This window comes from Gorilla gorilla, chromosome 2, assembly GCF_029281585.2.
Source record: "Gorilla gorilla gorilla isolate KB3781 chromosome 2, NHGRI_mGorGor1-v2.1_pri, whole genome shotgun sequence".
NCBI lineage: Eukaryota > Metazoa > Chordata > Mammalia > Primates > Hominidae > Gorilla > Gorilla gorilla.
Genome location: NC_086017.1, coordinates 150,721,692 through 150,745,172, shown reverse-complemented (window position 1 = coordinate 150,745,172; position 23,481 = coordinate 150,721,692). Strand labels below are relative to the sequence as shown.

At 43.6% G+C, this 23,481-nt stretch overlaps 1 protein-coding gene across 8 annotated transcripts in view; it reads left to right on the top strand.

The window, feature by feature from the left end:
- NMNAT3 (nicotinamide nucleotide adenylyltransferase 3) overlaps window positions 1–11,890 on the top strand; it is a 118,285-nt gene extending 106,395 nt beyond the window's left edge. For 7 of the 8 annotated variants that reach the window (XM_019023525.4, XM_055383455.2, XM_055383456.2 and 4 more), the window contains one exon: window positions 10,678–11,890. In XM_019023525.4, coding sequence (XP_018879070.2) covers window positions 10,678–11,060 — 383 coding nt within the window. In that variant the 3' untranslated portion in view covers window positions 11,061–11,890. Of the gene's footprint in view, window positions 1–7,570; window positions 7,686–10,677 lie in introns of all 8 variants that reach the window. The other variant, XM_055383453.2, reaches the window with a different exon arrangement.
- Window positions 11,891–23,481: the final 11,591 nt, after the last annotated feature.

Below are 23,481 nucleotides of genomic sequence, written 5' to 3'. Positions count from 1 at the left end.
CTTGCAGGTTGACTGGATTATTGAGGTTGGAGACATTTCTGGGCCAAGGGGCAGGCTAAGGAAAGCACAAGGGCAGGAGATAGCATAAGTGTGAGGCACTCCATGCCACTAGGGCAGACTGGAGCCTCCAGTGAGAGGCAGGGGCAGCCAGAGTGACTCAGGAGGGACAACACACTGAGGCTACCATCCTCTCACACTTCACCTCTCTGCATATGCTTCCAGAATCCCTGTCTCAGCTTTTTGCCTGTCCTCCCCTCCTTCCTCTTAATTCTTGGTTCCCCTATTGAAAACCTATCTGTCTGTGAGGCCCAGTTCAGAATTCACCTTCCCTGTGGAACCAGCCCCAGCTGCTCTCATTAATATGAACTCTCTCCCTCTGCCAAAGCCCACTTCAGGTTCTTTCCGGAATCATTTTTCTAGGGGCTACCAACTTAATCTGCTTGGCCCTATATTGTTGAGGGCCTCTTTCTCTCTGTTCAGACCCTAAATCCCACTCACTTGTTCTATTCTAAAGTAACTATTTAAAAAAAAAGGAAGTTTCCATGAAATGAAAACTATGTTTTGAAGATGGCCGAATAGGAACAGCTCTGGTCTACAGCTCCCAGCGAGAGCGATACAGAAGACGGGTGATTTCTGCATTTCCAACTGAGGTACCAGGTTCATCTCACCGGGGAGTGCCAGACAGTAGGTGCAGGACAGTGGATGCAGCGTACCGTGCACAAGCCAAAGCAGGGCGAGGCATCGCCTCACCCGGGAAGCACAAGGGGTCAGGGAATTCCCTTTCCTAGTCAAAGAAAGCGGTAACAGACGGCACCTGGAAAATCGGGTCACTCCCACCCTAATACTGCGCTTTTCCAATGGGCTTAAAAAACGGCACACCAGGAGATTATATCCCGCACATGGCTCGGAGGGTCCTACACCCACAGAGTCTCGCTCATTGCTAGCACAGCAGTCCGAGATCAAACTGCAAGGTGGCAGTGAGGCTGGGGGAGGGGTGCCCGCCATTGCCGAGTTAGTTGTTTGATTAGGTAAACAAAGCGTCCGGAAAGCTCCAACTGGGTGGAGCCCACCACAGCTCAAGGAGGCCTGCCTGCCTCTGTAGGCTCCACCTCTGGGGGCAGGGCACAGACAAACAAAAAGACAGCAGTAACCTCTGCAGACTTAAATGTCCCTCTCTGACAGCTTTGAAGAGAGTAGTGGTTCTCCCAGCACACAGCTTGAGATCTGAGAACGGGCAGACTGCCTCCTCAAGTAGATCCCTGACCCCCGAGTAGCCTAACTGGGAGGCATCCCCCAGTAGGGGCGGACTGACACATCACACGGCCGAGTACTCCTCTGAGACAAAACTTCCAGAGGAACAATCAGGCAGCAGCATCTGTGGTTCACCAATATCTGCTGTTCTGCAGCCACCACTGCTGATACCCAGGAAAACGGGGTCTGGAGTGGACCTCTAGCAAACTCCAACAGACCTGCAACTGAGGGTCCTGTCTGTTAGAAGGAAAACTAACAAACAGAAAGGACATCCACACCAAAAACCCATCTATACGTCACCATCATCAAAGACCAAAGGTAGATAAAACCACAAAGATGGGAAAAAAACAGAGCAGAAAAACTGGAAACTCTAAAAATCAGAGCGCCTCTCCTCCTCCAAAGGAACGCAGCTCCTCACCAGCAATGGAACAAAGTTGGACGGAGAATGACTTTGACGAGTTGAGAGAAGAAGGCTTCAGACGATCAAACTACTCCGAGCTAAGGAGGAAATTTGAACCAATGGCAAAGAAGTTAAAAGCTTTGAAAAAAAATTAGATGAATGGATAACTAGAATAACCAATGCACAGAAGTCCTTAAAGGACCTGATGGAGCTGAAAACTGAAAACCAAGGCACAAGAGCTACATGACGAATGTAGAAGCCTCAGGAGCCAATGCGATCAACTGGAAGAAAGGGTATCAGTGATGGAAGATGAAATGAATGAAATGAAATGATAAGAGAAGTTTAGAGGAAAAAGAGTAAAAAGAAATGAACAAAGCCTCCAAGAAATATGGGACTATGTGAAAAGACCAAATCTACGTCTGATTGGTGTACCTGAAAGTGACGGGGAGAATGGAACCAAGTTGGAAAACACTCTGCAGGACATTATCCAGGAGAACTTCCCCAATCTAGCAAGGCAGGCCAACATTCAAATTCAGGAAATACAGAGAATACCACAAAGATACTCCTCGAGAAGAGCAACTCCAAGACACATAATTGTCAGATTCACCAAAGTTGAAATGAAGGAAAAAATGTTAAGGGCAGCCAGAGAGAAAGGTCGGGTTACCCACAAAGGGAAGCCCATCAGACTAACAGCAGATCTCTCGGCAGAAACTCTACAAGCCAGAAGAGAGTGGAGACCAATATTCAACATTCTTAAAGAAAAGAATTTTCAACCCAGAATCTCATATCCAGCCAAACTAAGCTTCATAAGTGAAGAAGAAATAAAACCCTTTACAGACAAGCAAATGCTGAGAGATTTTGTCACCACCAGGCCTGACCTAAAAGAGCTCCTGAAGGAAGCACTAAACATGGAAAGGAACAACTGGTACCAGCCACTGCAAAAACATGCCAAATTGTAAAGACCATCAAGGCTAGGAAGAAACCGCATCAACTAACAAGCAAAATAACCAGCTAACATCATAATGACAGGATCAAATTCACACATAACAATATTAACTTTAAATGTAAATTGGCTAAATGCTCCAATTAAAAGACACAGACTGGTAAATTGGATAAAGAGTCAAGACCCATCAGTGTGCTGTATTCCGGAAACCCATCTCACATGCAGAGACACACATAGGCTCAAAATAAAGGGATGGAGGAACATCTACCAAGCAAATGGAACAAAAAAAGGCAGGGGTTGCAATCCTAGTATCTGATAAAACAGACTTTAAACCAGCAAAGATCAAAAGAGACAAAGAAGGCCATTACATCATGGTAAAGGGATCAATTCAACAAGAAGAGCTAACTATCCTAAATATATATGCACCTAATACAGGAGCACCCAGATTCATAAAGCAAGTCCTTAGTGACCTACAAAGAGACTTAGACTCCCACACAATAATAATGGGAGACTTTAACACCCACTGTCAACATTAGACAGATCAACGAGACAGAAAGTTAACAAGGATACCCAGGAATTGAACTCAGTTCTGCACCAAGCAGACTTAATAGACATCTACAGAACTCTCCACCTGAAATCAACAGAATATACATTCTTTTCAGCACCACACCACACCTACTCCAAAATTGACCACATAGTTGGAAGTAAAGCACTCCTCAGCAAATGTAAAAGAACAGAAATTATAACAAACTGTCTCTCAGACCACAGTGAAATCAAACTAGAACTCAGGATTAAGAAACTCACTCAAAACCGCTCACCTACATGGAAACGGAACAACCTGCTCCTGAATGACTACTGGGTACATAATGAAATGAAGGCAGAAATAAAGATGTTCTTTGAAACCAATGAGAACAAAGACACAACATACCAGAATCTCTGGGACACATTCAAAGCAGTGTGTAGAGGGAAATTTATAGCACTAAAGGCCACAAGACAAAGCAGGAAAGATCTAAAATTGACACCCTAACATCACAATTAAAAGAACTAGAAAAGCAAGAGCAAACACATTCAAAAGCTAGCAGAAGGCAAGAAATAACTAAAATCAGAGCAGAACTGAAGGAAATAGAGACACAAAAAAACCCTTCAAAAAACGTAATGAATCCAGGAGCTGGTTTTTTGAAAGGATCAACAAAATTGATAGACCACTAGTAAGACTAATAAAGAAGAAAAGAGAGAAGAATCAAATAGATGCAATAAAAAATGATAAAGGGGATATCACCACCGATCCCACAGAAATACAAACTACCATCAGAGAATACTATAAACACCTCTATGCAAATAAACTAGAAAATCCAGAAGAAATGGATAAATTCCTGGACACATACACCCTCCCAAGACTAAACCAGGAAGAAGTTGAATCTCTGAATAGACCAATAACAGGCTCTGAAATGGTGGCAATAATCAATAGCTTACCAACCAAAGAAAGTCCAGGACCAGATGGATTCACAGCCAAATTCTATCAGAGGTACAAAGAGGAGCTGGTACCATTCCTTCTGAAACTATTCCAATCAATAGAAAAAGAGGGAATCCTCCCTAACTCATTTTATGAGGCCAGCATCATCCTGATACCAAAGCCTGGCAGAGACACAATAAAAAAAGAGAATTTTAGACCAATATCCTTCATGAACATCGATGCAAAAATCCTCAATAAAATACTGGCAAACCGAATCCAGCAGCACATCAAAAAACTTATCCACCATGATCAAGTGGGCTTCATCCCTGGGATGCAAGGCTGGTTCAACATACGCAAATCAATAAATGTAATCCAGCATATAAACAGAACCAAATCTCAATAGATGCAGAAAAGGCCTTTGACAAAATTCAACAACCCTTCATGCTAAAAACTCTCAATAAATTAGGTATTGATGGGATGTATCTCAAAATCATAAGAGCTATCTATGACAAACCCACAGCCAATATCATACTGAATGGGCAAAAACTGGAAGCATTCCCTTTGAAAACGGGCACAAGACAGGGATGCCCTCTCTCACCACTCCTATTCAACATAGTGTTGGAAGTTCTGGTCAGGGCAATCAGGCAGGAGAAGGAAATAAAGGGTATTCAGTTAGGAAAAGAGGAAGTCAAATTGTCCCTGTTTGCAGATGACATGATTGTATATCTAGAAAACCCCATCGTCTCAGCCCAAAATCTCCTCAAGCTGATAAGCAACTTCAGCAAAGTCTCAGGATACAAAATCAATGTACAAAAATCACAAGCATTCTTATACACTAATAACAGACAAACAGCCAAATCGTGAGTGAACTCCCATTCACAATTGCTTCAAAGAGAATAAAATACCTAGGAATCCAACTTACAAGGGATGTGAAGGACCTCTTCAAGGAGAACTACAAACCACTGCTCAAGGAAATAAAAGAGGATACAAACAAATGGAAGAACATTCCATGCTCATGGGTAGGAAGAATCAATATCATGAAAATGGCCATACTGCCCAAGGTAATTTATAGATTCAATGCCATCCCCATCAAGCTACCAATGACTTTCTTCATAGAATTGGAAAAAACTACTTTAAAGTTCATATGGAACCAAAAAAGAGCCCGCATTGCCAAGTCAATCCTAAGCCAAAAGAACAAAGCTGGAGGCATCATGCTACCTGACTTCAAACTATACTACAAGGCTACAGTAACCAAAACAGCATGGTACTGGTACCAAAACAGAGATAAAGACCAATGGAACAGAACAGAGCCCTCAGAAATAATGCCACCTATCTACAACTATCTGATCTTTGACAAACCTGACAAAAACAAGCAATGGAGAAAGGATTCCCTATTTAATAAATGGTGCTGGGAAAACTGGCTAGCCATATGTAGAAAGCTGAAACTGCATCCCTTCCTTACACCTTATACAAAAATTAATTCAAGATTGATTAAAGACTTAAATGTTAGACCTAAAACCATAAAAACCCCAGAAGAAAACCTAGGCATTACCATTCAGGACATAGGCATGGGCAAGGACTTCATGTCTAAAACACCAAAAGCAATGGCAACAAAAGCCAAAATTGACAAATGGGATCTAATTAAACTAAAGAGCTTCTGCACAGCAAAAGAAACTACCATCAGAGTGAACAGGTAACCTACAGAATGGGAGAAAATTTTTGCAACCTACTCATCTGACAAAGGGCTAATATCCAGAATCTACAATGAACTCAAACAAATTTACAAGAAAAAAACAAACAACTCCATCAAAAAGTGGGCAAAGGATATGAACAGACACTTCTCAAAAGAAGACATTTATGCAGCCAAAAAACACATGAAAAAATGCTCATCATCACTGGCCATCAGAGAAATGCAGATCAAAACCACAATGAGATACCATCTCACACCAGTTAGAATGGCAATCATTAAAAAGTCAGGAAACAACAGGTGCTGGAGAGGATGTAAAGAAATAGGAACATTTTTACACTGTTGGTGGAACAGTAAACTAGTTCAACCATTGTGGAATTCAGTGTGGCGATTCCTCAGGGATCTAGAACTAGACATACCATTTGACCCAGCCATCCCATTACTGGGTATATACCCAAAGGATTATAAATCATGCTGCTATAAAGACATAGGCACACATATGTTTATAGCGGCACTATTCACAATAGCAAAGACTTGGAACCAACCTAAATGTCAAACAATGATAGACTGGATTAAGAAAATGTGGCACAAATACACCATGGAATACTATGCAGCCATAAAAAATGATGAGTTCATGTCCTTTGTAGGGACATGGATGAAACTGGAAACCATCATTCTCAGCAAACTATCACAAGGACAAAAAACCAAACACCGCATGTTCTCACTCATAGGTGGGAATTGAACAATGAGAACACATGGACACAGGAAGGGGAACATCACACAGTAGGGACTGTTGTGGGGTGGGGGGAGTGGGGAGGGATAGCATTAGGAGATATACCTAATGTAAATGACGAGTTAATGGGTGCAGCACACCAACATGGCATATGTATACATATGTAACAAACCTGCACGTTGTGCACATGCACCCTAAAACTTAAAGTACAATAATAATAAAATTTTTCAAAAAAGAAAACTATGTTTTTCAGTTTACCAAAATATATCAGGGACTTTAAAAATCTTTGCACTCTTTGCTTGATAAATTCCCATTCTAGGAATCTGGCTAAGGAAATAATTAGAGATTGGGACAAAGATTTATGCAGAAAGATGTTTATCACAACAGTTTTCACAATGGCAGGAAGTAAAAGCAATATCAATGTTTAAATATAAAGGAAAGTATACCTAAATTATACTGTATACATAGCATAAAGAAACTACATAAAAGGTTTTGATGATGTGGAGAAACACTTATGAAGGAAGTGAAAAAAAATCAGGATACAATACTGCATATAATCTTAAGTATATAAAAACATGACTATACTTCCCATCTGTTAGCATGTCTAAATAGAAAAGACTAAGGAAATACACTAAAAACTGATCGTGTTTCGTAGAAAGCAGAATTAATATTGTTGTTGTTATTTCTGCTTTAAATACTTACATATTTTCCATACATTCCATAATGAACACAGTTTGATGTTTGTAATTGGGGTAAAATGTAGAGCAATTAAAAACAGGAAGGTGGAATTTTTCTCAGCATAAGTTTGGCTTTTGATGAGATGGCATGTGTGTTACTAGTGACATATTTCTAAAGGACCATTTTGTGTGCTGCGTATTTTATTGGTGTGCTGTTATACTCTGGGGTTGCAAATTACATGATGAGCTCGGCAATTTCTGGCTGCCAGAGCCTTGCTTTGCCCATCACTTCTGTGATTTGCAGGCCTCCTCGGGCTCACCCAGAGTCATATGGATTGCTACATTCTGGGCTGCTTGGGTGTGACACTTTGGGATGGATGATGCCTTCAGTTCTTTAACAGCTGACTCTGTCTGTCTTTTGTGAAGGTGGCGCCCACCCATGGCTGATGGAACCAAGCACAGCTCAGCCACATTCAGAGGATTCCCTCTCCCAACAGAGCAGGCCCTTTATCTGTTTCCGTTTTATACTGAATGTTCCAAGGTGGGCTTGTATGGTAAATTTAGGTGCTGCCTGTCAGATGCTTCATCTCTCATGTCCTGTTTAGACCCAGAAGTCCCACATTTCTGAGTGTGTCTGTGAGGTACCATGACAGACATCACTGTTGGTGGCAGTGTTCACATGCTGCGCCAGACAGGAAATTTACATTGCATTCTCTCCATCACTCAATTCCCATAACTTCCAAAGAAAGCTTTACTATCCCCATTTTATGGCTGAAGAAACAGGCCCATAGGCCAGGTAATTTTCCTGAGGGTACCAGCAGATTTAAAGTTGAACCCAGAGCTGACTGACCTCAAGATTGGTGTTCTTTGATCTCACAGACTTAGGACAACCAAACTTTCAAAGATCCTAGTGGCACTTCCCTCACAGTCTATGTAAATTTCAGCTTTATCTACCTTTCAAAGCCCTTAGCTACTCAAAGGTAGAGCACACTGCCCCCAGAATGCCTATGGACATCCCATTTGTTTATGTATCTGTATCACTGTTAGGAGAAATCATATTGATTTCTTTATACTACACCCTGGAGTTACATACTTAGGACTTGGATAGAGTCACTCGGTCTAAAAATTTTGTAACAGTGTTGTAAATGGATTTGGAAAAGATGTGTGAATGCACTTGTGAGCCCTGAAGACAGGACTGCCAGGAATTAGAGGTCTGAGGCCCATGTTGCCCGAGAAGTGATCTATCACATGGCATTGTCGTCATGAAATAACAGGCACCACCAGCCTCACAGACATGCCTTTGATTTGGGGAGCAGGGGAGGTGTGGGCCCTTGTTCCTTCTAGGCAAGGCTCAAAGTGAATAATATTCCTCACTGTCATTGTTAATGAATCAAACGGTACCCAATGTTGAAACTGACATGCAGAAATTGTCCCCACAAAAAAATCTATTGGAAAAAGGAGGTGGTATCTTCTCTGTTCTCCGACCTGTAGGAAGAGAGGGGGTGTGTCCCAGGTCCCAGCAGATCCTGGAATGAAATGCACATCATAGTACCTCCCCCATAGGAAGACCACATAAAACTACCTAATTGTTTGAAAGACCAAACACTGTTCTCCTTTATACTACACTGGTTGGATAGATAAGAAATTGGAGTAAAACTTCACAGATGCAGAACCGTTCAAATATACATATGTGTTGTGAGCAATGGGGCCAGCCCAAATTAGGGAAAAGTGTGAGTTACTGGATAATTGTTAAATGCTGTTTTATTGGTTTAAAAAGGCCAGACACTGGGAGACAATTCATAAATGTTGAGTGGGTGTTTCTATGAATAGAGTGGTAGATAAATGAGTAAATGGATAAGTGAATGAATGAATAAATGAAGGGTAATATCCTCATTTTAAAGTTGAGATCACATGAGGTATTGAACGGCAGAACCAGAATTTGGGTGTAAGGTGTCTGGCTCTAGAGTCTTAGTTTGTAACCACTAAGAGTTCATACATGCATGAATGAAGGAATGTTTGAATATCGTTTACTAGACCAGTATTATGCCGCTAGAGCATTTGAAAAGTGTGTTTCTGTGATTGCATATGTTGCTTTAAATGAGTCTAGAGCTCATCATCTCATGGATGGAGAAACTGATACCCAGAGAAAGAAAGGTCTTGGCTCCGGCCACACAGCAGCCTGTGCCCAGTTGAGGCCAGGACTCAGACTTCTCCATGACACCTCCAGTCTCTCGCTTTCCATTCCACAGTTGCTCCAGTGCTTTTGTGTGAACTCATCTCTCTGGTCCACATTTGGATTCCTTCAAAGGTTCCACCTTAGAGGATCCTAAACTGACCATTTACACAAGTTTTTCTCCAGTATGGTAGCCCTGGAGCCTCTCTTTACTCAGACTTTGTGGTGACTGACAGGGGCCAGTACTCTGGGACCCAAGTCTTTGCCATTTACTGAAGCTGGGATCAGCTTCTGGCAGAATCAGAGACCCTGCAGCTTGTTTCTAGCATAGACTTGGATTTCCTTTGCTGATTAGCTCACCAAGAGGGACACGGATAGTGCCAGGAAAATCAGTCTGGGACTCTAGGAAGGGCTTCTCCAGTATAATGCAAGTACAGATTTCCACCAGCAGGCAGCAGCAGAACCCAGCAGTTACAAATGCCACACCTGGAGGATGGCTGCCTGGGTTTGACACCTGACTTATCTGCCTAACTGAGTGACCTCAGGCAAGTCACTTATCTCTCTCTGCCTCAGTTGCCTCCTCCATAAAATGGGCACAACAATACTCACCTCATAAATTGTTCTGGGGTACATACGGTATTATACACATAAAGAGCTTGGTAGTAGTGCCCATAGTAATCTCCCAATAAATGTTATGTATTATTTCATTATCACAATTAGCATTCTGTTAGAACACATTCCAAAGGATTATCCACATTAAGCATTGTTCTAGAGCTTTGTTTTATTGGAAACTTCAATGAAAAGGCCACCAGCTGGAGTCTTAGAGACCTTTTGTTTATCCAAAGAGGCTTTATAATTAATCTTTATAGTGAGATTTTTATATAAAAGTGCCAGGTACTAGTTCCTAGTAACACAAGGGCTGAAATGGATTTCAAATAAGGCAGTGACTTGTCCAAGGCCCACGGCTTGTTGGTCTCAGAGCTTTCAGAACCTTACCTTCTATCAGAAGACACAGTACTGGGTACAGCGCAGCCACCTTTAGAGCACTCTGCCTTGGTCCAAAGCAACCACAGACAGACTTCTGTTAGAACACTGAAAAGAAAAAAAATCGTATTCCTTGGCACTTTTCCAATATTAAACAAAAGGTGTATTGATTAAATCATTAGTTACAACTGTATTCCCTGAAATGGCTGCAGATTCATTTACATGCTTTTTCTTTTCAAGTCATGAACATGGAGACACTGAGTTCTCGATATATTCCAAGAAAAGCATTTTGTGAGACTTTCCAATAGAATATGATGTTGTCTTTCCTGGCAGTGACCTCTCTCTAACTTTACTGGGTCCATCCTTGTTTTTGCAGCTGTGCCTGAGCTGAAGCTTCTCTGCGGGGCAGACGTCTTGAAGACCTTCCAGACCCCCAACCTCTGGAAGGATGCGCACATCCAGGAAATAGTGGAGAAGTTTGGCTTGGTGTGCGTGGGCCGAGTAGGTCATGACCCAAAAGGTTACATCTCAGAATCTCCCATCCTACGGATGCACCAGCACAACATTCACCTGGCCAAGGAGCCTGTGCAGAATGAGATCAGTGCCACGTACATCAGGCGAGCCTTGGGCCAAGGGCAGAGCGTAAAGTACCTGATTCCCGATGCTGTCATCACCTACATCAAGGACCATGGCCTCTACACCAAGGGCAGTACCTGGAAAGGCAAAAGCACCCAGAGCGCTGAGGGCAAGACAAGCTAGGGAGGGGGGACTCAGCACCCACACCTCCTCCAACAAGCTCCTGCTGGGGAGAGGGCTGTTAAGGTTTCTGTTTTACTTTGGTTTTTGCTTCTCCATTTTTAATTTGCTTTATTTCTACAGTGATTCTACTTCTGAGGAGTCTTCTGTCCCAGGAAGAGATACCTTCTTTACAGGAGAGGAAAGGTCTAAATCACAAGGATAGACATTTATCAAAGAAGTTAAAATGGTGTGGCCGGTCATTAGGATTAGGCAGAATCTCTCAGAGCTGCTGGACAAGGAGGTCTACTTATTTTGTGTGGATGGTAATTATGGCATGCACGCTGAATGCAGTTCTGAGCATGGCAGTGGCCCCTGAGGGTCAGATCAGAATTACCCACAATGTGTTTTTTAACTAGGACCAGGTGCAGCATGCTAGTCTTGATTGGAAAGATTTGACAGGATGCTAATTACTGAACAGTGGGTTTTGTCAACGCCCTGGTTTCAGAATATGAACTGAGGAGTCAAACAGTTGGAAACAGCACATTGCTGATTTACACTGGATCTTGCCTTACAAACCATTGTCTGCCTGCCTAACCAGCCTTTCATAAAATTTAAACAAAACTCTTTCTACGTAGTGATCCTCAAGGAATATTTTTGATACAGCAAGTGTCAAACTTGCTATAGCATAAAAGCCAGGGCTCCTGATTTCCAGGTTTCTAAAAAGGAACTGAGGTAAAACAGATGCCTGACCATTTTAAAGGATCTTTTTTAATGTTTTATGACTGCCTGTCTGTTTGAATACTGGCAAAGGGATAAATAATAAATTGACATCAAAAAGTACTAATGAAAAATTTCTCTTTTTTCTTCCTTTGTTATATTATTAATGCCTGATGTACCAGCTGTTGCTCTTCTTTTTAGCTGCTTCATGAAATTTGCTACTGTTCCAATTGAACTGGCATGAATTTAAAAGTTTGTGTTTCCAGGTAGTAGGAACGGAGGAAGCAATTGCTTTTTGGTGCCACACAAATGGCCTTCTAAAAGAAACCACTGGGCCGATAGCTCTTTTCAGGTAGGTCTCTGAAATATTAGAACAGGGGCCTCATGTGCATGTAGGATTTGTCATTCCGTTACCAAATTAGGGAAAGGTTTTGATTGGCCTAATTATGTTTGGGTTTACTCATTATACTTGCTGACCACATGACTGAATGCATTCAGAATTTATGTCTCCATGGTTTTACTCTGGTTCATCCTTGCTACAGGTTTAGTCATGCAGAAAAACAAAGGGCCCGTTAGGAAGAATCTATTTTCTCCCCCCGCAAAACATCTCAGTGTTTGCATATGTGTCATGAAGTGAAGTAGGAAATCAGGATTTTCTGGATCCAGCAAGGTCAGGGTGGGGAGCAGATTTTGATCCCTGCAACCACTGAAGCTGCCAGCCATTCCTCACCCTAAATGAACTCTGCACTCCAAGAGGTCCCTAAGGACCCTGAGAATCCAGGGGGATAGGAACCAGACAGCCTTGTCCAAAAGCTGCCACAGCAAGCTGTGTGACTTTGACTAGCTCCCTTCCCCCACTGTGAGCCTCCAATTCCCTGCCTCTAAAATGGGAGGTTTAATCAGACACCTCTAAATTATCTTCTAGTTCTGGTTTTCTAAGACTCTGAGTGCCTCTGACTTCAGCCTACCCAGCCTTCTTTGGATCCAGCGCATGTCTAGCCAGACTGGAAGCTCCCCAGGGGCAGAAAATCTTTGTTTCCAGGGTCCCACAAAGGGCCCTAATTATATGGATCTCTAATTTCAAATCAATAATTTTTATTCTTATTTCTGGAAAAGGGCCTTCAAAATTATACAAGGTTTTGACTCTACAAAATGGATTTGCCATTTGCCGTGATGACAGTGTAGACAGAAGGGAAGCGACAATGTATTTGAGACCTGAAGGGTGAGTTCACAAGATCTGGGGATGGGTGGAGGCAGCTGGCTTTCAGGAAGAGGGAACATCACATGCAAAGGCCTTGAGGAAGAAGAGGCCAAAATGTGCCGCATGCTGAGCTGGATTCATCATCACTTCCTGGAGAAGGGGTACCTTATTGCATCATGCACTTGACAGCAGGTGTCTGAAGCCCCCATGCCCCTGTCCAGCCTTTCCATAGGCTCAGGGCACCAAGTCCAACCAGTCTGGAGGTGATGTCATCATCTCCCTGATCCATGTGTGCATCATGCAGCCCCTACCAGGCAAAACATCCATTTCTGAGCCTTTATGTTGTCTCTTTCTAAAACAGAACAACAAAACCTACTTCATTAAATACATATATAAATAAAACATTATATATCTTAATTTCTGTACTCTCACTTTATCTCATTGATTCATGTAGCCTCCTTTTTTTAGCATCAGAAGAGAAATATGTATCACTGCTGTGCTCCTGATTTATTGTGTTGACACTGACCTGCATACCTGATTCCACATTCCTTTCCGTTCCCTCGGGTCTTTTCTGCATCTGCTTTGCCAGGGTGTTGTGTTTATTTTGCAAGAACAGAAAAACAGTGGTTTGGGCTCCTGAGTAAATAGAATTTCCAGCCTTAAATAAAGGTTCTCCTGTGATAGCATGTACTGCCCAAATGAGAGGAGCTCTGTATCCTAGCCTGAGGAAAGGATTTTTCATTGATAATACTGTCTGTGTCACTTGGGACAGAATGATGTGAAATCCCATGTTAAACCAACAGCGCTCCAGATTTGCAAGGTACATTTGGTAATTGGGTTAGTACATGAATATGAATTTCTTTATCCCCATCCTCACACTTTCTAGGCTAACAGTATTTCTGCCCTCCCTTTCTGCAAGGATCTTCATGCATAGATTGTGTTCAGTTTCAGTCATGAAGTTATTTTCCTGGATCAAAAATTGGCATTATAGATATACATGTGTGACTAATAAACAATCTGTAATAATGCATCTAGGCACACGCCTCAGAGTATTTTAGTATTGTTGAAATAACCTCATAGAGGATTGTTCATGGCACCACAGACTGTGAGGACTAGAGGGAATCTTCAAATTCATCTCGTCCTACATTTCCAAATTATCAAATATGTCAATCCCACAAATGAATGGAGTTTCACTACTAGAAAGAAGAATAATAATGTGTTCTGTGCATGAGTTTGGGGAGGCCTCCTTTCTGTTCCCCTGTTGAAAATCTATAATGTGTGGAGTGCGTGCCCTCTCAGTCCTACCTTCTATACACCCCCTGTATGGAGCTGCTTTTCTCCATCCCTTCTGTTGCTTCTCCATCCAAATTGCCATTATCTCTCACTTGGATCACCCAACAGCTTCCTAACAGGATGCCCCAATCCAGTCCTGACCCCTCCAGTCCATTCTCCACATAGCAGTTAGGGCAGCTGTATGTGTGTGCAAATCTGGTCATATTACTTCCCTTCCCAAACTCCTTCTGAGGGACATTAAGAAAATGAAAAGATAAGCCACAGACTGGGGAAAAAATTGCAAAATGTATATCTAATAAACAATTTAAATTCAGGATATCTAAAGAACTCTGATGACAAAAATAAGAAGACTAACAACTCAATTAAAAAATGACCAAAAGATTTGACTAGACATGTGCGGGAGACGGGAACACAGCAGGCCTGATGTTGCTCTGTAGAAGGGTCTGCCTGTGGAGCTGGCCTTTGCCTGGCATCTGAGAACCTGGCTTTTGGAATGTTACCTATGTTTCCAGCTGATAAGGCTGTTTTGCCTTCCCAGGGCACTGAATCCTACAGTACCAGCTTGCCTAAACTGTTTGTACAAACAGTATGATTTATGGTGCACACCTGCTTTTCTCCTAGGAGTTTGGAATTTCAGTAATCACCATTGGTTGTATGGCAGAAGAGTGCCTACATCACTAGGCCACAAAAAAACTCTGGATGTCGAGTCTCAAGCAAGGACCCCAGGCAGAAACAGCATGCACTGTTGCTGCATTTCACTGCTGGGGAGAGAAGCATGTTCAGTGCAAACCCCACCCCAGAAGAAAGAACTTTAAAAGCCTGCACCTGGACACCTCCAGACTCTACCTTATGTGCCTTTCCTCCTGTTGTGTGGTGTTTCACTATGGTAACCATTGCATGGATGCAACTGCCTCTGAGGTCTGTGAGTCCCTCAAGCAAGTCCCCAAACAAGATGTTTCACCAAAGAAGATAACATAGATGAATATAATTAGCACATGAAAAGGTGCTCAACACCATTAGTCATCAGAGAAATACAAACCAGAACCACACTGAGATACCATTTTATGCCCACTAAAATAGTTCAAATCAATCTAGCATCCACTCTTAGATGTCTATTAAAAGGAGATAAAAACATATGTCCACTCAGACTTATAGGCAAACATCTGCAGCACCATAATTCACTATAGTAAACACAGGAAGCAATGCAGGTGCCCCTCAACTGACAAATATATAAACAAATGTATTATATCCATGCAATGGGATACTGTTCAGCAATTTTACAAAGGACTAGTGATGCCTGCAACAACATGGATTAACCTCAAAATGAGCTAAGTGAAAGAAACCAGACACAGAAGATACATATTAAATGATTCCATTCACATGAAATTTCTAGAAAAGGCAAAACTATAGAAGCAAAAGCAGGTCAGGGCCTGGGAATGGCATTGACAGCAAGTGGGCACAAGAAAATTTTGGGGGTGATAAAAATGTTCTAAAACTAGATTGTGATGATAGTTGCACAACTGTGTACATTTACTAAGGCTCGTCAAACTGTGCCCATAAAATGGGTAGATATTGTGTTTTTAAATGACACCTTAATTAAGGTGTTTAAAAGAAAAATTCCCCTGAGTTTCTCCTGCTTGCATTTGAAGTGAAAACCCAGCTCCTCATGGGGTGGCCGCCTCCCCGCTGCAGCTCTTTCTGTCTCTGCTTCATCCATGGGGCTTCATCCATGGGGCTTTCACCCCACCCTCTTTCCCATGAGTGCTCCAGCAGGTGCTGTTCCCTCTGCCTGGCACGCTTTCTTGCTTCTCCACTTCCTTGGAGTAACTCAGAGTCTTCTTCAACTCTCTACCTCAAGTCACGTCTCACAGGAAGTCTCTCTGGCTCTGCCCACTGCAGTCCTAGCTCCCTGCCCTTCTCCTTGGGGACACTCATCACTCCTGAAACTATTGACTCTTCTCCTAAGTACAGCTTCTGGCTCATAGTGGGTGCTCAATAAATATTTCATAAAATAATGTCTGAATAATCATCTGAATTGTTCTGAGAAGTCCATGATAAACAAACCTGTTTAACTTTGTGTAAACCAGTGTTTCTGAGGCATGTTTTCACAAAGAACCCCCACCTTTTTTTTTTTAAATGGAGTCTCACTCTGTCACCCAGGCTGGAGTGCAGTGGTGCGATCTTGGCTCACTGCAACCTCTGCCTCCTGGGAAGAACCCCTTTTTATACACATATACTTGATAGTATGTGCAACACAATATTTAGAAGAACAGTTTAGTAAGTTACTGTGTAAAGTTTTTTTCTAGTTTTTTTTTCCTGCTACAAACAATGCTGCAATAAACACTCTTATGCATAAACCCTTAGAAGCCAGTGCTTTTGTTGGATAGATTCCCAGTAGTGTTTATTGCTATGTTAAATGGTATGTGTACATTTTATTCTAATAGATGTTACCAGATTGTAGACAGTAGATTTTAAGTAAGTTGATTTTTAAAAAAATAAAAAGCAGAATCCCATAGAGCTGCTTTAAAATTCTCATTTCCTTATTCCTTTCCAGAGAATCTCCTTCATTATCTTTGATACAAACATAAGCAAAATCCATTTCTTTATTTCAACAGATAATCTATGATGAAGAATTTCAGGAATTTATTTGCCACAGAGAGATAGCAATTCACGGGCAAACATTGTTCCTCGCATTTGCTGGGTGCCTAAGTCAAGGATTATTTTTAATTATTGGCAGAAAGGAACTCTTCAAACTGCCTAAATAAAGGAGGTGGGAGCATCAGGTATCATAAGAATGTCAAGAATGGAAGGACCCAATGACAGGACATATGATAGGTTTCAGGAGAACTGGGAAAAAAAGAAGAAATTGAAGTTCCCTCCTCTCCCCTCTCTCTCTCCCTCCTCCCCCTCTTCCTTTCTCTCTCCCTTCTCTCTCCCTGTCCTTCCCTCTCTCCCTCCCCTTCCCCTCTTTCTCCCTCTTCTTCCCTCTGTCCATCTCTTCCTCTCTCTCTCCTTCCTCCTCTCTCTCTTCTTTCTCTCTCCTTTTCTCTCCCTCTCTCTCCCTCCTTCTCTCTCTTCCCTATCTTCTCTCTTTCTCTTCTTCTCTCTCCTTCTCTCTCCCTATCCAGCAGCCTTAACATCTATGGCCAGATGACCCTCCCCCTTCACCCCTCATCTCAGTGTCATGATTCCAAATTCCCGGAGACATGTGCTGTCCCTGAATGGACTTGTTCATCCTTGCCCATGTGGCCATGACTGGCAGGTCGGGGCCATATGTTTCTTCTTCAAACTGTGGCAGTGACATTTCTGTAAAGGGGAAGAGTAAGTAGGAAGAAGGAAATGATAGGCACCCCAAACAGTTGAGTAAGTGCCCCTTAAATCACAAAGTAACCCAAGTAACCTGGCATTTTGTGCATATATCCTCTTACTCCTGTTTTGCTGGAGGCAGTAGACTAGGATGGCATGCTGGTGGCCAAACCACACCACTGGAGGGAGAAAGGAAAGCTGGCGGGGATGGCACCTACATGTCAGCCACTCTTCACTGTTCTCCTTCCACTGTGGGCATCCAGGACCTGAGCCTGGCTGGTTGGGCAGAAGCTGGGCCTGGATGAGCCTGACTTCCACAGGTGAGGGCAGAGGAAAGGGACTGAAGCTGGCTGGTGAGCCACCACCTTCAGCCCGATTCTGCAGAGGAACCAGGAAACTCCTGCCCAAGAGGCGCACTGAGCTCAGAACTGGGAGCATCGAGCCAGGCATGAGGGCCCAATCCTCTGCAGCCCCAGAACCTTGTCTCCAAAATTCAACTGGCTTCTTGGAAAAAGGATGGCAAATTTGTACAAATGGATGCTTGTGAGGATTGTGTGGATTTTCATCTCATCTCAAGGTGTCATCTCTTCCAGAGACCTGTCTTCCCTAACCAGTACCCTGCACCTCATTCCCATCAAAGCTGGAGGAGAGCCTCTCCTCTGTGCTCCCGAGCCCCTGTACATCTCCAGTCACATCTCCACTCATCCTGGTTGTCCCATTTCCGTGGCTGTCTCCTTGGCCTGACTGTGTACCTGGTGACAGCAGGGGCTGTGTTGGAACCAGCTCAGTGTCTCACAGTATGCAGACCAAATACCCCATGGAATGGCTTCTGGATAGTCTGGTGAAGGCCTGACATCCACTCCCCCTTCCTAACAACATCCTGAGTTCCTTTTAACAGCTTTTCTTCCTCATCTGGTGGAGCATTGCTGCATGCTCATTCCCAGATTTTAAATCTGAAGTACAGCAACAGACTGAAAAAGACTGGAGTTTGTTCTAGTGGCTGTGTTCTAACCAGAACCCAGTATGAGGTCACACTTGTTTTTCTTATTTCCCTCCCAAAAATGTTGTTTACTGCTTGATAATCCATCTAATAAATTTTCTTATTTCTTAAGTTCTCCAGAATCTGTTTCTGTTCCTTGCATCTTAAATAGAAAGAAGGGTAGGGGGATGATGGAAGAAAGGAAGTGAGGGAGGGAGGGAGGAAGGAGGGAAAGTAACTCAAACCCTGAGTGAATGAATGGGTGAAATAAGACCACAGCCTGGCTGGAAAGCCTGCCATCAGCAGGCCAGAAGTGGACAATGGTGATGGTTGCTGTGATGAGCAATACTGTTTTTCTGGAACAGCCAGACCAAGCCCAGACATTCACATCTATGTCAACACCGTGCCAGCCATGGAGATTATTTCAGAAAATTCTCCCCAGCCTTCACAAATGTTATCAGGCCCATGGTGTCCTCTGCCATCTCAGTTATGACTAATGGACATCTACTGAGCTCCTGCTAATAGAGACAGGAAGGCCAAGGCCCTGGGCCTCAGATTGCCCCAGATTGCCAGGGTCAGAGCACAGGGAAGTGGCCAGGGCAACTGAGCTATAAAGATATCTGGGCTCAGGTTCCCAACATGCAGAGAGCATAAGACTCACCTACAGAGCTTGGTAAAGATGCCATCTGCTGGGCCCATCCAGACTCTGATTCAGTAACCTGGAGTAGGCCCAGGAATCTGGGCTTTAACAACACCCCAGGACTCTGAGGCAAATGGTCTCTGTTTAGGAGACACTGAGAATTGAGAGAAGGAAGAAATGCAGGTAGGCGTGCCCTGGCAGCAGCAGACAGCTTGGCCTCTGATGAACCTCTGCAGAGCTCCTAGGGGATGGAGCGTATCTGCCCTTCACCCCCTCCCAAGATAATTCCTCCTAAAATATCTTCAAATTGTGCTGCAGTCACTCGGGTGTCAAAAGCATTCAATAGCTTCTCATCATCTCGAGAAAAACGCCTGGCTTCTCGGTCGACCTTTGAGCCTCTGAATCTCATCACTTCCTTTTGCTCCTGTCTGTTCTCTAGTTGTTTATCCATGAACCCTCTCCCCTGAACATCTTGAGATCTTCTCTGTTGCTGTAATAAATCACTGGCTTCCCACCTCACAATAGTTGCCCATACCATTTCTCTGATCTGGAATGCACTCCCCTCTCCTCCTATCCCCTCTTAGTACTATTCTGTCTTTGGGACCCCCTCGAGCCCCGTGTCTTCCAGAAAGCTCCCCCTCCTAACTCTGCTCCCCCTCCTCTGACCTCACGGCTTATGTTGGTGTCACTCTGTATTAGATAACTGAGGCAATATGGGGGTTCTCTGCCTCTGAATCAGGGAACGTCAGAGAGTCCATGAGGAGAAATCCATTTACATTGCCTGACCTGGAAAGATTGGAATGAAATGGGGTGCAGGCAGATTTCCAGAGCAAGTCTGAGTTGGACTCTCAGGTCTCCAGACCACCGCATCAATTCTCAGTAGCACACCGGGCATCTTGACCCAACCCTAAGCTCTAAGTTAACCAACTGTGTTCTTGCTTCATCACCCCAGTCCTCCCTGAGCCCCTTTCTGTGCTTCTCCTGCCCTCAGGTACACTGTGGTTGCTCAGACATCCAGAGGCCCAAACAAAATGGTTTTCTTAGTTCCTCAGGTGGACCCTAGACTGAGAAACAACCAACTGAAAGGTGTGAATTCAACAAAAATCACACCCTATCCCACACCTCCAAGGAGGCTACCCAAATAATGACTCCACAGTGTGGCAATAACAGAAAACAGTGTGGGCTTTGGAATCACACAGAACTGGGTTAGAATTAAGATTTTTTGACTTGGAACTATGTATGCGGTATTCAGCCAATTACTTACTCTCTCCAAATTTCATTATTTGCATCTGTAAAAGAGTGATAAGAACACCTATCCCATGCTGTGGTTCAAGGATTAAATTAGATAATATATGCAACATATTTGCTACATGGTGACCATGCAAACAGTGGCTGGGATCATCCTCATCATGGTCTTCATCAGGCTTTATGAAAAAAAATTTCTGAACCTTTCTTTTATGCTCATCACAATGTATCTCAGTGCTCCTGTGTCTTGCCTGGGGCCCCTCCACATCCACTATTTGGTCTGTCAAGGAAAATAAAGGCAAGTACTTTGTCAAGGGCCCCGGGAGTCTATGTGCAGATACAATTATTTTAAGATGGGCAGGATTTTGAATATGTTACTCCCTTGAGTCATTACCTTTTGCTGTGTAATGAACCACTCCAAAATTAAGTGATCTAAAATCAGAACCATTTATTACTTTTCATGAGTCTAACAGTTAGCTGGCACCTCTGGGCAAAGATCAGCTGATCTTGCCTGGGCTCACTTACATGTACAGTGGTGACCGGTGGTTGTCTGAGATAATGTGGGTGGCTGAGCCATGTGTCTATCACTCATCAGACCAGCCAGATGTGTTCACCTGGAAGCAGGTAGTAGTGTCCCAAGTGTCTGAGAACAGAAGCTGCAAGGCCTCTGGAGGTTATGCCCAGAACCGATAACAACTAATTGCTTCCACCACAAATTCTACTGGTCAAAGCAAGTCATGAGGCCAGCCCAAATTCAAGGGGTGGGAAAATATACCCCATCTCTTGAGGAGAGGAGCTGCAAAGCATTTGCTATTTATGGCCACTTCTGTAATCTACACAGGCCTTGAGCATTTCTCTGCATCCCTTGTGATTCTCAATCGTGCACTAAAGTGAAAATATCTGTTTTAAAATAAAGATGGATGGACAGTTGGAAGAAAGGACAGAAGGATAGTTATACATGCAATGCTCTATATGAACGAGTGAGTGTGTAGATAGGTGAATGGGTAGGCGGTGGGACAATTCCTGTGGAGGTGTATTATGTGGGTAGATAGAAGGAGGTTGTTGTGATAGAAGGTGGATTTGTGGCTGGGTGGGAAGGCGATCTTCACACCCCACTCTCATCCCTATAGCCCTGGAGCATGGCGACACAAGAACAAGACAGCTGTGCCTGTCATTGTATTAGCCCTGGCCATCTCCTGGCAGGCAGAACCCTCCCCTCCCCACCCACTGCACCCCTACGGTATGCTCCATTCCTGCTGTGCTGGCTGGCTTGCCACAGAAGCTCACTTATATAACTTTGTTTCCATAACCACATTTCTCTCCTCTTCTCCTTTCTCTTGTAGTGACACTCCTGTGCTTAAACCTTTTCAGTGGCTCCCTGTTTTCTACAGGATGGAACCCAAGTAGCTCAATAGCACCTGTAAGGCTCTCCATGGCCTGGCCCCGCCTGTCTCTCCAATATTTTCTCCCAGTGTATTGGACCATCTCATCCCTCCTGCCCCACACTGCTCCCCATTTGCCATGCTGAGCCACATTTGGTTATTCCACTTTCCCTGAAGATGCCAGCTTTCCTATGCCATCAACCACCATCTTAACCTTGAAGCACATTTTACAATCCTCTACTTGTTACATTTCTGTCTCCCACTGGACTTTGACTTCCTCAGGATTGTGTCTCACTCATGGCACCGCCCTCAGCATCTAGCCCAGTTTCAGGCACCCAGAAGGTGCCCAGAAGTGTTTGCTGAAAGGATTCATAAGCCCACAGCTTTGGCACCTTCCTCTAGTTCTTCTAAGTTCATGTTACTGTGTGTCCAGCTCTTGACCAGGTGCTTCAAGGAATACAGAAGGAATTTAAGACAGTCACTAGCCACAAAGCATTGGCAGTCTGGGTGAAGGAGCTGAAGCAGGTGTGAACAAGCACTCATGCATGAGAAAAATCTCTGTCCACCCAAGGCAGTATAAGCAGCACCTCTGGGAGAGCCCAGGGTTCTCCAGATTCAGAGTGGAGATCATGGTGGAGTTGGAACACAAGGACCTTGGTGAGTGGAGGATAAAGAGAAGATGGAGAATATTTGGGTCAGGAGATCTACAGGAAGGGAATCTAAGACTGGACTGTGAGGGCACAGAAGACAAAGCCACCAGCACAAGATGGTAATGAAAAGGGAAGTGGGCATATGGCTGGGAAAAGATGTTGGGGCTGGATAGTGGAGGACCTGCAGGGACAAGGAAGAGAAGGAAACTGACTCCTCAAAACAACCCTGTGAGGATGATGGCTCAGAGACATTATGTGACTGACTGACCCAAGACCACTCAACTAGAGAATGGTGGGCCTGGGACTCAACACCAGGCTGACTCTAAAACCCAGCTCTGTTCATTGCACTGGACTCTATCTCTCCAGAGGCACTGGCGCTTCATAAATATTATTATAATGCTACTGGGAATGTGTTCTCTGTTCTTGAATCAATGTGCTCCTGGCCTATTTCTTATCTTTTTGGAAGTACAGACTCTCCACAAGCTGCCTAAACATCGTGTTTATCCTCTGCTGCTTCTGAGGAGACAGGACAGATACTGAGGCCTTGAGGCTAACCCTGAAGGGGTGACTTTGGCACACTGCTCGAGGCCGCCCCTCTTAGTCATGGGTCAGCATGAGCCGTGATCTGGATTCACTCACAGGGAGGGCCTTAGAGGACTTGATCCCAGGCTTCCTGGAAATCAGTGCATGTTTGACCAGCTGCTCCCCTTTCATCTCTTCATTGTATAATTCTGCCCCAAGAACGTAAAAACATTGCTATGGCAAGATTTGTTCTTTTTAAATCTGGCCAGAGCCTCACTAAGGTGCATTAATCTTTAACTGTTTATAGATTTTTCTGTTTAGAATGTATGCCCTGTGCTTTCATTTCACTTGGGGATTCAAGTTCTACTCCTATATTGATGATGACTTGGGAGACTTATTTTCTCTCTGGGATTTCCTTCTGCAGGCTCATTTATCAGGTCCAGCAGGCCAGGATCCCATGGATCTCTGCTTCATTCCAGAAACAATAGGTAGTTAAGACATTGGGCT